Source organism: Aotus nancymaae, unplaced genomic scaffold, assembly GCF_030222135.1.
Source record: "Aotus nancymaae isolate 86718 unplaced genomic scaffold, 86718_ANA_hifiasm-v0.15.2.pri h1tg000032l_0, whole genome shotgun sequence".
In the NCBI taxonomy this organism is placed as follows: domain Eukaryota; kingdom Metazoa; phylum Chordata; class Mammalia; order Primates; family Aotidae; genus Aotus; species Aotus nancymaae.
The window spans coordinates 8,323,309-8,336,696 of record NW_026988445.1 but is presented as its reverse complement, the minus strand read 5'-3'; the positions used below and the strand labels follow the sequence as shown (position 1 = coordinate 8,336,696).

Genomic DNA, 13,388 nt, shown 5'->3' with positions numbered 1-13,388 from the left:
CCACAGGTCAAGGTCTAGTGCTAGGCCAGGCATGGTGGCTCACGCCTATAATCCTACCACTTTGGGAGCCCAAGGCAGGAGGCCTGCTTCAGGTCAGGAGTTTGGGACCAGAAGAGGCAATGGGAGGAGAACCCATCTCTAAAAGAAAAACTAAAAATCAGCCAGGTGTGGTGGTGCATGTCTATAGTCCCAGCTACTCAGGAGGCTGAGGCAGGAGGACTGCTTGAGCTTAGGAGTTGGAGGCTGCAGCGAGCTCTGACTACACCATTGCACTCCAGCCTGGGTGACTGAATGAGGTATTTTCTCAAAAACAAAACAAAACAAAACAAAAACAACTACCTAGGTTCCCCCAACGACTCCAGTCAATGCCAACTTTTTCTTCTAGGAGTAATGATCTGCTTCACACTGACAAGACACCTTGGTGTTGCCTTTTTCCTTTCTCTTTTTTTTCTTCAAATTCTTATTTGTTTTAATGAACAGGAGACTGTAAGCAATCAAGTGTGGTGCCTTATCATCTCTATAGTACTCAGCACGGTGCTTCACACACTGGCAGGTACTCAGCAGGTCAGCTCAGGTATAAATACTTACTTATAAGGTGCCTTCTTCCTTGCTGCCACACTTGTTAATAAGGATGACTGAAACCAACCCCCAAGCTGGTCTTTTCCTTCCAAGTACAAATCTGCTCTTTGGTCAGGACCTCAAAATTAAATATTAAAAGAAAACAATCCCAGAAATTTACATTAATTAAAATAGAAGAAGAAGATACTTATTAATAACAATTAGTGGGGAGGCAGGGAAGTAACTTTAAAATACAGAAAACTGGCAAATGTCACCTTAATCAAGCAAGTGACCAAAGTTGCACATCACCAGCAGTAATGGGACAGATAGATATCACGTGACTTCTGAAATAATGCATTGAAAAAAACACAGTATCCTTTGTGATATTCCCACATAAAATTCGTAACCTAAATCTAATCATGATGATGCATCCCACAAACCCAGAGATATAATCTACAAAATAAACCTGTACCTGCATGAATATCAAGATCCTGAAAGAAACAGAACTACAGACATGACAATTCAATGTAACGTGTGATCTCAGATTAGATCTTGGGTCCTTTTTTCCCCCTCTTTCCATAAAGGTTGTGATTGGGTAAAACTGAGTAAGTTCTATGGGTAGTTAACAGCATGGAATCAATGTTAGTTCTCTAATTTGATATCTGTGTTGGTTATGTAAGAGACTATTCATGTTTTTGAGAAATATACACTAAAATATTAAGATAAAAGATGCATTTTTTTCCTCTACATACACATACATAGAAATGATATAGAAAGCAAACGTAGGCCAGGCACGGTGGCTCACACCTGTAATCCCAGCACTCTGGGAGGCTAAGGCGGGTGGATCACCTGAGGTTGGAAGTTCGAGACCAGCCTGACCAACATGGAGAAACCCCATCTCTACTAAAAATACAAAATTAGCCAGGTGTGATGGAACATGCCTGCAGTACCAGCTACTCAGGAGGCTGAGGCAGGAGAATCGCTTGAACCTGGGAGGTGCAGGTTGCAGTGAGCTGAGATAACACCACTGCACTCCAGCCTGGGTAACAAGAGTGAAACTCCATCTCAAAAAAAAAAGAAGAAGAAGAAGAAAAAGAAAGCAAATGTAGTGAAATATTAACATTAACAGTGGGAAATCTAGATGAAAAGCGTGCTGTAATTCTTTATAATACTTTATGACTTTCAAAATAAAAAGGTTTTTTTAAAAAAAGTAACGTCTTTGAGAAGGATTACATCCATATTTTAAATCTACACTCACAACTCTCAAAGCCCCCATAATCCCTTTTATTTATAAAATTATGATTTGTCCTTATATCCTAAGATTGAAGATTGTGTTGTAATCCTTATGTAAAAAAGATTACCTGAGTGAAGGTGGGGAGACAAAATTTAAAAAACTGAATCAAGCTAATTCAATTGCACCAATATTCCTGAGCACTTATTATATAGCAGGCATTGTGTTAGAGCCTGGGGAAATCTGGACTCTGCCTTCTTGGAGCTGACATCTAGTAGGGGAGATTTTATGTTAAGCAAGAAACAACTGTGATGGGCCGGGTGCGGTGGCTCACGCCTGTAATCCCAGCACTTTGGGAGGTGGAGGCTGGCAAATCACTTGAGGTCAGGAGTTTGAGACCAGCCTGACCAACATGGTGAAACCCCGTCTCTACTAAACTACAAAAATTAGATGGGCGTGGTGGTGGGCACCTGTAATCCCAGCTACTCGGGAGGCTGAGGCAGGAGAATCACTTGAGCTGGGGAGGCGGAGGTTGCAGTGAGCTGAGACTGTGCCACTGCACTCCAGCCTGGGTAACAGAGCAAGACTGTCTAAAGAAAATTTAAAAAAAAGGAAAAGAAATAACTGTGATAGGTGTTACCAAGGGGAAAATAGAGGGTTTAACCTAGCCTGTGCAGCCAGGAAAGTCTGAGATAATATAAAAAGGTAAACGCATATGCAGTGAAAACAAATCTTTAGCTTGACTAAGAAGATATAAAAGAAGATCCAGCCTGACGCGGTGGCTCAAGCCTGTAATCCCAGCACTTTGGGAGGCTGAGGCGGGTGGATCACGAGGTCAAGAGATCGAGACCAACCTGGTCAACACGGTGAAACCCTGTCTCTACTAAAAATACAAAAAATTAGCTGGGCATAGTGGCGTGTGCCTGTAATCCCAGCTACTCAGGAGGCTGAGGCAGGAGAATTGCCTGAACCCAGGAGGCGGAGGTTGCGGTGAGCTGAGATCGTGCCATTGCACTCCAGCCTGGGTAACAAGAGCGAAACTCCATCTCAAAAAAAAAAAAAAAAAGAAAGAAAAAAAAGAAAAGAAGATCCAAATAAACAAAATCAGAAAAGAAAAAGGAGACATACAACACACACCACAGAAATACAAAGGATCATCGGAGACTACTATAAACAAATGTACACTAACACATTGGGACCTGGAGGAAACGGAAAAACCCCTGGACACATTCAACCTACCAAGATTAAACCGAGAAGAAACAAAATAAGGAGCAACCAGACTGAATCAGTAACAAAACGTCTCCCAGCAAAGAAAAGTCCAGGACCAGATGGCTTTACTGCTGAATTCTACCAAATACATAAAGAACAACAATTCTGCTCAAACTACTCCAAAAAATTAAAGAGGAGGAAACTCTTCTTGAATCACTATATAAAGCCAGCATTACCTTGATACCAAAACCAAAGACAGAACAAAAAAGAAAACTACAGGCCAATATCTCTGTTGAACAAAGACACAAAAATCCTCAACAAAATACTAGCAAACTGAATCCAATGGCACATCAAAAATATAATAGAGCAGGTGACAGTAGCTCACACATGTAATTCCAGCTACTTAGGAGGCTGAGGCAGAACTGCTTGAGGTCAGGAGTTCAAGACAGCCTGGGCAACAGTGAGATCCTGTCTCTATAAATAAACAAAATAAAATAAATTAGCTGGGCCTGGTGGCGTACACCTACGGTCCCAGTTCTTTAGGAGGCTGAGACATGAGAATAGCTTGATCCAGGTGTTCAAGGCTGCAGTGAGCTATGATCGCACCACTGCACTCCAGCCTGTGTGACAGAGCAAGACCCCATCTTCAAAATAACTATAAAAATAATATAATACACTGTGATCAAGTGGGATTTATCATGTATGCAAGGATGGTTCAACATGTAAGTTAAAAAGGTGATACAACACATCAACAATGTGTTATGTCCTTCATCAATGAAGAACAAAAACCAGATGATCATTTTAACAAAGACAGAAAAAAGCATTTGATAAAATTCAGCATTCCTAATAAAAACTCTCAGCAAAGAAGGAACATACTTCAACATAATAAAGGCTATAAGCTATAAATGACAAAAACCCCAACTAACACATATTGAATGGGAACAGGCTGAAAGCCTTTCCCTCTGAGAACTGGAACAAGACAAGGATGCCCACTTTCCCCATTCTTATTCAACATAGTACTAGAAGCCCTAACCAGAGCAATCAGGCAAAAGGAAGACATAAAAAAATTGGAAAAGAGGAAGTTGAACTGTCCCTCTTTGTTGATTATATGATCTTACATATAGAAAAACCTAAAGGTACCACCAAAAAATTCTTAGAACTGATAAACAAATTTAGCAAAGCTGCAGTATATTAAAATCAACCTACAAAAATCAGGAGCATTTCTATTCAACAATAACATACCAGCTGAAAAAGAAATCAAGAAAGTAATACCATTTACAATAGCCATGCCAAAAAATTAAATAGGAATAAATTTAATTAAGGAGATGAAACACGACTACAAGGAAAACCATGATACACTGATGAAAGAAATTTAAGAAGATACAAATAAATGGAAAAAAATCCCATACTTATAGATTGAAGAATTAACATCATTTATATGACCACACTACACAAAGCAGTCTAAAGATTCAATGTGGCCAGGTATCGTGGCTCATACCTGTAATCCCAGCACTTTGGGAGGCTGAGGTGGCTGATCACTTGAGGTCAGGAGTTCAAGACCAGCCTGCCCAACATGGTAACACCCCATCTCTATTAAAAATATAAAAATTAAACAGGTGTGGTGGCAATCAGTTGCACCCAAGAGGCGGAAGTTGCAGTGGGCCAAAACTGTGCCACTTCACTCCCGCCTGGGCAAATGGAATAAGCCAAGCATAGAAAAACAAATGTTCCATATTCTCACTCATATGTGGGAGCTAAGACAGAGTGAGACTCCATCTCATAAAATAAAGAAAGATTCAATGCAATTCCTAGCAAAATACCACTAATATTCTTCATATAAACAGAAAAAGCAATTCTAAAATTCATATGGAAACACAAAAGACTCCCAAATAGCTGAAGCAATACTGAGCAAAAAGTATAATGCTGGAGATATCACACTACCCAATTTCAAAATACACTTCAAAGTTAATAGTAAAAAACAGCATGGTGTTGTTATAAAAACAGACACTTAGAACAGTGGGACAGAATAGAGAACCCACAAATAAATCCACCTATTTATCACCAACTGATTTTCAACAAAGGCACCAACAACTTAAGAAATGGTGCTGGGAAAACTGGCTATCCATGTGCAGAAGAATGAAAATAGACCCCTACCTCTCACCATACAAAAATCAACTCAAAAGAGAGACTTAAATCTACGACCCCCCCACAACTATGAAACCACTACAGGAAAACATAGGAGAAACCCTACAGGACACTGGTCTAGGCAAAAATGTTATGGCTAAGACTTCAAAAGCACAAGTAAAAGAACAAAAATAGACAAATGGGATTATATTAAGAAAAAGCTGGCCAGGCATGGTGGCTCACACCTGTAATCCCAGCACTTTGGGAGGCCGATGGTGGGCGGATCACAAGGTCAAGAGATCGAGACCACCCTGGCCAACATGGCAAAACCCTGTCTCTACCAAAAAATACAAAAATTAGCTGGGTGTGGTAGCACACACCTGTAGTCCCAGCTACTCAGGAAGGTGAGGCAGGAGAATCGCTTAAACCCAGGGGGTGGAGGTTGCAGTGAGCCAAGAACATAACACTGCACTCCAGCCTGCTGCCTGGCGACAAAGTGAGACTCTGTCTCGAAAGAAAGAAAAGAAAGAAAGAAAGAGAGAGAGAGAGAGAGAGAGAGAAAGGAAGGAAAGAAAGAGAGAAAGAAAGAAAGGAAAGAAAGAAAGAAAGAAAGAAAGAAAGAAAGAAAGAAAGAAAGAAAGAAAGAAAGAAAGAAAGAAAACGCTTCAGCACAGCAAAGGAAACAACACAGTGAAGAGACAACCTGTAGAATGGGAGAAAATATCTGCAAACTATTCATCTGACAAGGGACTAACACTCAGGTTATAAGGGAAATCAAATAAATCAACAGCAAAAACAAAAAAAAAATAAAAAACAAATAATCTCATTACAAAGTGGGCAAAGGGTGTGAACAGATATTTCTCAAAAGGTGTCATATAAATGGACAACAGGTATATGAAAAAATGTTCAACATCACTAGTCATCAGGGGAGTGCAAATCAAAACCACAATGAGATACCATCTTAGCACAGTTAGAATGGCTATCATCAAAAAGACAGAAAGTAACAAATGACGGCAAGGATGTGGAGAGAAGGGAGCTATTATAACTTAGGTGGGAATGTCTATCAGTGTACAGTCATTATAAAAAACGTTATGGAGGTTTCTCAAAAAACTGAAAACAAAACTGTCATATGAGCCAGTAATCCCACTACTAGGTATTTATGCAAAGGACATAAAATCAGCATATTAACAGGGTACCTGTACCTCCATGTTTATTACAGCACTATTCACAATAGCCAAGATATGGAATCAGTCTAAATGTCCATCAAAGATAAATGGATAAAGATATTGTGGTAAATATACACAATGGAATACTATTCAGACATAAAAAAAAAAAAAAAAAGACTGAAATCCTCCCATCAGCGGCAACATGGATGGAACGGGAGGTCATGATGTTAAATGAAATAAGCCAAGTACAGAAAGACAAATATCCCATATTCTCACTCATATGTGGGAGCTAAAAAAGTTGATCTTAGGGAGGTAGAAAGTAGAATGATAAGTTACCTGAGGCTGGGAAGGGTGAGAGGGAGGGAGCAACAGAGTTTGGTTAATGGGATAGAAAAGCAGTTACATATATAGAATAAATCCTAGTGTTTTATACAGTAGGGTGGCCATACTAACAATTAACTGCCTATTTCAAAATAGCTATAAGAGAAGATATAAAATGGTCCCAACACAAAGAAATGGTAAATGTTTGGGGTGATAGATAGCTTAAATACCCTCATTTGATCATTACACATTGAATGAACCTATCAAAACACTACATGTACTCAATAACATGTACAATTATTATGAATTAATTTAAAATTTTTCTGTTACAGTGAAAATTATTTGGTTAAGAATATCACACTCTGGCGGGGCACAGTGGCTCACATCTGTAATCCCAGCACTTTGAGAGGCCAAGGAAGGTAGATCACTTGAGGCCAGGAGTTTGAGACCAGCCTGGCCAACATGGTAAAACCCAATCCCTACTAAAAATACAAAAATTAGCTGAGTATAGTGGCAGATGCCTGTAATCCCAGCTACTCAGGAGGCTGAGACAGGAGAATCACTGAACTTGGGAGACAGAGGCTGCAGTGAGCTGAGATCGTGCCACTGCACTCCAGCCTGGGCAACAGAGTGAGACCCTGTCTCAAAAAAAAAAAAAAAAAAAACAAAATCAGGCTCTAGAAATATTATGACTAAACTCTATCAGATAGGTCTTAATGACAGTTTTCACAGAGTTTAACCCACTCAAAGGCATCAAATATAAGGTGCGCTTACTGCACTCAGTAACGTAAAACCACTTCAGAAACTGAAAAGCAACAATGGTAGTAGCATTAATTCTCACAAAATCTAAAGAAGTGAATAAACTGTGAAATACGCTATACCTCACTGTTTCACAATTGGCATACTCTTTTCTAAAATTCAGGATGCTGCCCAAAATGTGCCAGCAGGAATCTCCTCTTCCTACTACCTTAAGTAGTGTTACTGACCTGCATTTTCAATACACACTCATGCATTGCTTAAAAACAGAGATATGCTCTGAGAAATGTGTCCTTAGGTGATTTCCTCATTCTGTGAACGTCATAGAGTGTACTAACACAAACCTCATGGGATAGCCTACTTTACACCTGCCTACATGGCATAGTGTATTGCTCCTAGGCTACAAACCTGCACAGCATGTTACTGTACTGAATACTGCAGGCAATGTCAGCACATGGTAAGTATTTGTGTATCTAAACATATCTAAACACAGAAAAGGTATATAAAAATACAGTAGTCATCCCCTGATATATGCAGAGGATTGGTTCTAGGGCCCACCAACCCCTGAGACCCCCCAACCCAATGTGTACCAAAATCTGTACCTACTCAAGTCCCACAGGTGGCCCTGCTGAACCTGCGTATACAAAAAGTCAGCCCTCCCTTTCTACATGTGAGTTTCAATCCTAAGAATACTGTATTTTCCATCCGCATTTCATTGAAAAAAATCCGCATATAAGTAGATGGAACCTGTGCAGTTGGAACCCTGTTGTTCAGGAGTCTAATTTATTATCATCTTGTGGGGCCGTCATCATATATGCAGTCTGCTACTGACTGGAATGTCAATATATGACTATAATTTAGGGAAACAAAGTACCTAAACCTGCAATATTTTCTCTCAAATATGCTGGGAGAAAGTGATGAAATAATTCTGAAAAACACTACACAAAAAATTATAAAAATTCATATGTAACTTATACTTGGCCATTATTATTATGCACATTTTACCTATAATAGAGAGTAAACATGAATTTATATGCATTTTGTTTTTCAAATTTCCTAAGCTGAAAGAAAGGCTTAAATAAAGGAAATACATCCACCTACTAGGAATCTTATTGTGAGATTCACAGACAAGCTACTATTCCCACATACCCTTACTCCAGAAAGCAAACAGGATCCCCCAAGCCAAAGCTGGCCCTTAGCAGGAGTGTGAGCAACTGTGTGATCCATCACTGCTTCCATGACATCTCATCCCTGTCTCTAACTTCACAGTGATAACAAGCTTTGTTGTTCTTCATCTGAACTCTAGCTCTTCACTTAGCATAGCATCTAAACACATCCTCTAATATATGCCTTCTCCTGCTACTCCTTTCTACTTCCTGCCCAATGTCTCTCCTTTCTCTTTATCCAATCAGTCAAAAACATTCCTTAACTATCAGTAAGTATAAAGTTAGTTACCTGTTTGTAAAGAGAGGAGAAAAAGCCATGAAAAGCAATGTAGTATAGAAGATGAGAACTGAGCCGGGCGCGGTGGCTCACGCCTGTAATCCCAGCACTTTGGGAGGCCGAGGCGGGTGGATCACGAGGTCAAGTGATCGAGACCATCCTGGTCAACATGGTGAAACCTCGTCTCTACTAAAAATACAAAAAAAATTAGCTGGGCATAGTGGTGCGTGCCTGTAATCCCAGCTACTCAGGAGGCTGAGGCAGGAGAATTGCCTGAACCCAGGAGGCGGAGGTTGCGATGAGCCGAGATTGCGCCATTGCACTCCAGCCTGGGTAACAAGAGTGAAACTCCGTCTCAAAAAAAAAAAAAAAAAAAAAAAAAAATAGAGATCGAGACCATCCTGGTCAACATGGTGAAACCCCGACTCTACTAAAAATACAAAAAAAAAAAAATAGCTGGGAATGGTGGCGTGCGCCTTTAGTCCCAGCTACTCGGGAGGCTGAGGCAGGAGAATTGTTTGAACCCAGGAGGCGGAGGTTGCGATGAGCCGAGATCACGCCATTGCACTCCAGCCTGGGTAACAAGAGCGAAACTCCGACTCAAAAAAAAAAAAAAAAGAAGATGAGAACTGAAAATCAGGGTACCTGAGTTTTAGTTCAACACTAACTATTAAGCTATGTGACCATCATCTAATTTGGCTCTAAGTCATTTTCATTTCCTCTTCTGAAAAATGATGGGGTCAGACTATTTCAGTGACTTCCAAATTTTGTTTTACAAAACTGGGTGCCTTGGGGTTGCCAAGCGGGCCAAGGAGAATGAACTGACTGAAAGGAGGGGGAAAAAAATCCCATTTTTAACTATTTTCTGTACTGTAAACTCTAAATAAAATTTCATCTCGAAAAACAAAAAAAAGTTTAGAAATCATTGGATTAATTAAACTCTAAGGGTCCTTCCAGGTCTAAAATGTAGCAGATGTCTAAATAAAGCACACATAAAAAAAGGTTTCGATCATAGATCCTTTCTAAATAACAATTCTATATTTTCAAAACTTCTTGATCAGCATATATGTATTTTTAAAAATTACCTGGAAGAACATAAGACCATGAAATTCCACTATCAAACCAGATGTCCAAAATATCCTGACCTGGCACATATTCCAAGGCATCAGGACCACCAACCTAATAAGATAATGTAAAAGCCAGTTAGTAAAACAAAGATCACAATATAGATAATAAATACTGCATCCCAAAAGTCTTCAGAAAATGAAATACAACCACGAAGTTCACATTTTTAGATGAATTTACAATATTTTTAAGCATTTCACAGTTAAGTACAACTCCCTCCATTCACATTTAAAAGTATCTATGGCCACTGAATTACACATTTACCAGTGTAATATGCATTGCTCTCTATTTTCTTGAAATTAGCTTTAAATTTGGATATTTTAATGTGTGATACAATCAGCTAACTCTACTACAAATCTCCAAAGGCCTGATATAACATTAACACTGTTCTCTCACAGTAACATGAGCTTAATCAACCAAACCAGTCAAAATCAATCAATACTGGCCCTCAGTGAGATAACAACTGACCCTCACATTCCACTAGTATATTAAACACTACATTTTGTTTTGTTTTGTGTTTTTGAGATGTAGTCTCGCTCTGTCACCCAGGTTGGAGTGCAGTGGCGTGATCTTGGCTCACCACAATCTCCACCTCCTGGTTTCAAGCAATTCTCCTGCCTCAGCCTCCTAAGTAGCTGAGACTACAGGCATGCACTACCAAGCCTGGTTAATTTTTTTTTTTTTTTTTTTTTTAGCAGAGACAAGGTTTTACTATGTTGGCCAGGCTAGTTTTGAATTCCTGACCTCAGGTGATCCACCCGCCTCAGACTCCCAAAGTGCTGAGATTACAGGTGTGCACCACTGCGCCCGACCTAATACTATACTGTTTTTTGGGGACAGGGTCTTACTCTGTCACCCAGGCTGCAGTGCAGTGGTGCAATCTTGGCTCGCTGCAACCTGTCTCCCAGGCTCAAGCCATTCTCCCACCTCAACCTCCCACCTCAACCTCCCACCATGCCTGGCTAAATTTTGTATTTTTTGTAGAGACAGGGTTTTGCCATGTTGCCCAGGCTGGTCTCAAACTCATGGACTCAAGCCATCTGCCTGCCTCAGCCTTCCAAAGTGCTGGGATTACAGGTGTGAGTCATCACGCCCAGTCTTAAATACTACACCTCTATAGCTAAACAAAATGTCCATTTTCAAACTGCATTAGCTACTAATTTACAGCGAAAATATTTGTTAACTTTATGTAAGATAACTTTTTAACTCTCAAGAATCTCTCATGTTATCATTAAGCCCTGTAATATAGGACTGTAATAAAGGCTATTAAATACAAACAGAAATTTACCTCAGATAAGACTTCTTTTGGAAGAAGCTGCTCAGGGGGAAGAGTCCACCAGATATCACTGCCGTGCTGTTCCACTAGTTTAACAATATGCTCAATGGTTTGGCTATTCAGGGGGACATGGCAGAATTGTTCAATTAATTATTGTGAAGAATAACATTTTCAAATTAACAAATAGTGATTTTTTTTCCCTGTCTTTTTCCTCAAATCTTAGTTTGAAGAAAAAGCTTCTATCATTTCAAATTCAATATAAATTAAAAAATGATTATACATATCCCTAAAGAGAAAAAAAAAAAAGTCTTCTTCTGACCACTCTGTTTCAGTTCTGATTTACCTATTTCTACCAATCTATTTTCTATCCAGGTACATACTCGAAACCTAATTATCTTTCCTCTTCTGATTTCAAACTAAATTAAACCAACTCATTCTCTCATTCTACCTTTGAAAGATTACAGTGGTTCCCACTGACACTGTTATCAGTCCAACCTCATTTCCTCAAAACTAGACTGATGCAATCAATGGTCTGAGAGTACTTCCCCCTTCCCTCATCCCTTTAATTTACAAAACAGACCTTGAAATAAATGCATTCCTAAACTGCTTTTATCACACTAATAATCTGCTTGAACACTTTCCAGGACTCCCTCCCTGCTTACAGGCATCTGAATAAGAGGCAATGCCATACTAGAGCAGAGACTGTGATGACAGATATCAAGGCTTAGATTCTGACTGTTGCTTTGTATTTATATGACCATGGACAAATACCAAAACTTCTTTAAGACTTGGTTTTCCCTTCTGTTATGAATAATCTCATTCATTTGTTCAAAAACCATGCAACGCCTCCAGTGTCTTGAGCACAGTTGTAAGCACTGGAGATACAGCAGTTGGCAAAATACACAAGATCCCTGCCCTGATGAAACTTACATTATAGTAATTCTAGACACTTCCCTCAGAACGACTACAAACTAAATGAGACTATACACATAAAACTTAGTACAGTGCTTAATACATGACAGAAAGCCAACAAATCCCTATCAAAATAAACAAAATCTGTTGTACCTTTGGGAAGATAAACAATAATAAATGATTTGAAAATTAAACTCAGGGAAAAGAATCATACTATATTTTCTCACAAGAATAACACATTTTTAATTTCTTAGAATACTGAATTTATTATGGCAGCTTTGCTGCTATTACAGCTTCCTTTGGTTGCTTTTCATTTAGTCGTAGTACATATAATGGCCAAGAGCATGGACCCTGCCAGCAGGGGGCTTTGGCTTCATTTCTGGCTCCACCACCTGAACCCGGGCAAGGCACTTAACATTTCTACCTCAGTTTCCTCATTTGTAAAACACAAATAGTAACAGCATCATTAAGAGACTTTCTATGAATATTAACTGAGTTTATATATATAAAACACATAGAACAATACCTGGCACATTTAAATAAATATTATATAAGCATTATTCAAACTGATTATTTGATGTCAGGTCTGGGCCTGATAATTCACAGATAAATGAAGTGTTTACCAAAAATTGTTGTGGAAAGCAAAAATCAAATGAGTACAAATTAAATATGCTCCACAAATCTAAATTTGAAATACCTTACAAAGGCTGTATATCACTAAGTTGGTATTTTAGGAAGGACAGATTTAAAAAGTATCATACGGCCGGGCGCGGTGGCTCAAGCCTGTAATCCCAGCACTTTGGGAGGCCGAGGCGGGTGGATCACGAGGTCAAGAGATCGAGACCATCCTGGTCAACATGGTGAAACCCCGTCTCTACTAATACAAAAAATTAGCTGGGCACGGTGGCGCGTGCCTGTAATCCCAGCTACTCAGGAGGCTGAGGCAGGAGAATTGCCTGAACCCAGGAGGCGGAGATTGCGGTGAGCCGAGATCGCGCCATTGCGCTCCAGCCTGGGTATCAAGAGCGAAACTCCGTCTCAAAAAAAATAAATAAATAAATAAAAAATAAAAAATAAAAAGTATCATGCTACCATCGTGTACTTTGAAGAACTTAAAAATAATGAGAAAGTAAAATGGGCATAAATGCATGTTTCTAAGACAGTCACTCATTTTAGATGGACTTTAACAGTAAAGATAAACTTTTGTTATCAGACCATAAAAACTATGTAATAATTACCTAGTTATATGACAATAGTATTTAGTCAC

At 39.3% G+C, this 13,388-nt stretch overlaps 1 protein-coding gene across 1 annotated transcript in view; it reads right to left on the bottom strand.

Annotated features, from left to right (window-relative positions):
* IARS2 (isoleucyl-tRNA synthetase 2, mitochondrial) overlaps positions 1–13,388 on the bottom strand; it is a 60,718-nt gene that overhangs the window by 12,462 nt on the left and 34,868 nt on the right. The window contains exons 13-15 of the mRNA XM_064383522.1: positions 11,222–11,324; positions 9,894–9,987; positions 589–697 (exon numbers count right to left, since the gene is read on the bottom strand). Coding sequence (XP_064239592.1) covers positions 589–697; positions 9,894–9,987; positions 11,222–11,324 — 306 coding nt within the window. The remainder of the gene's footprint in view (positions 1–588; positions 698–9,893; positions 9,988–11,221; positions 11,325–13,388) is intronic.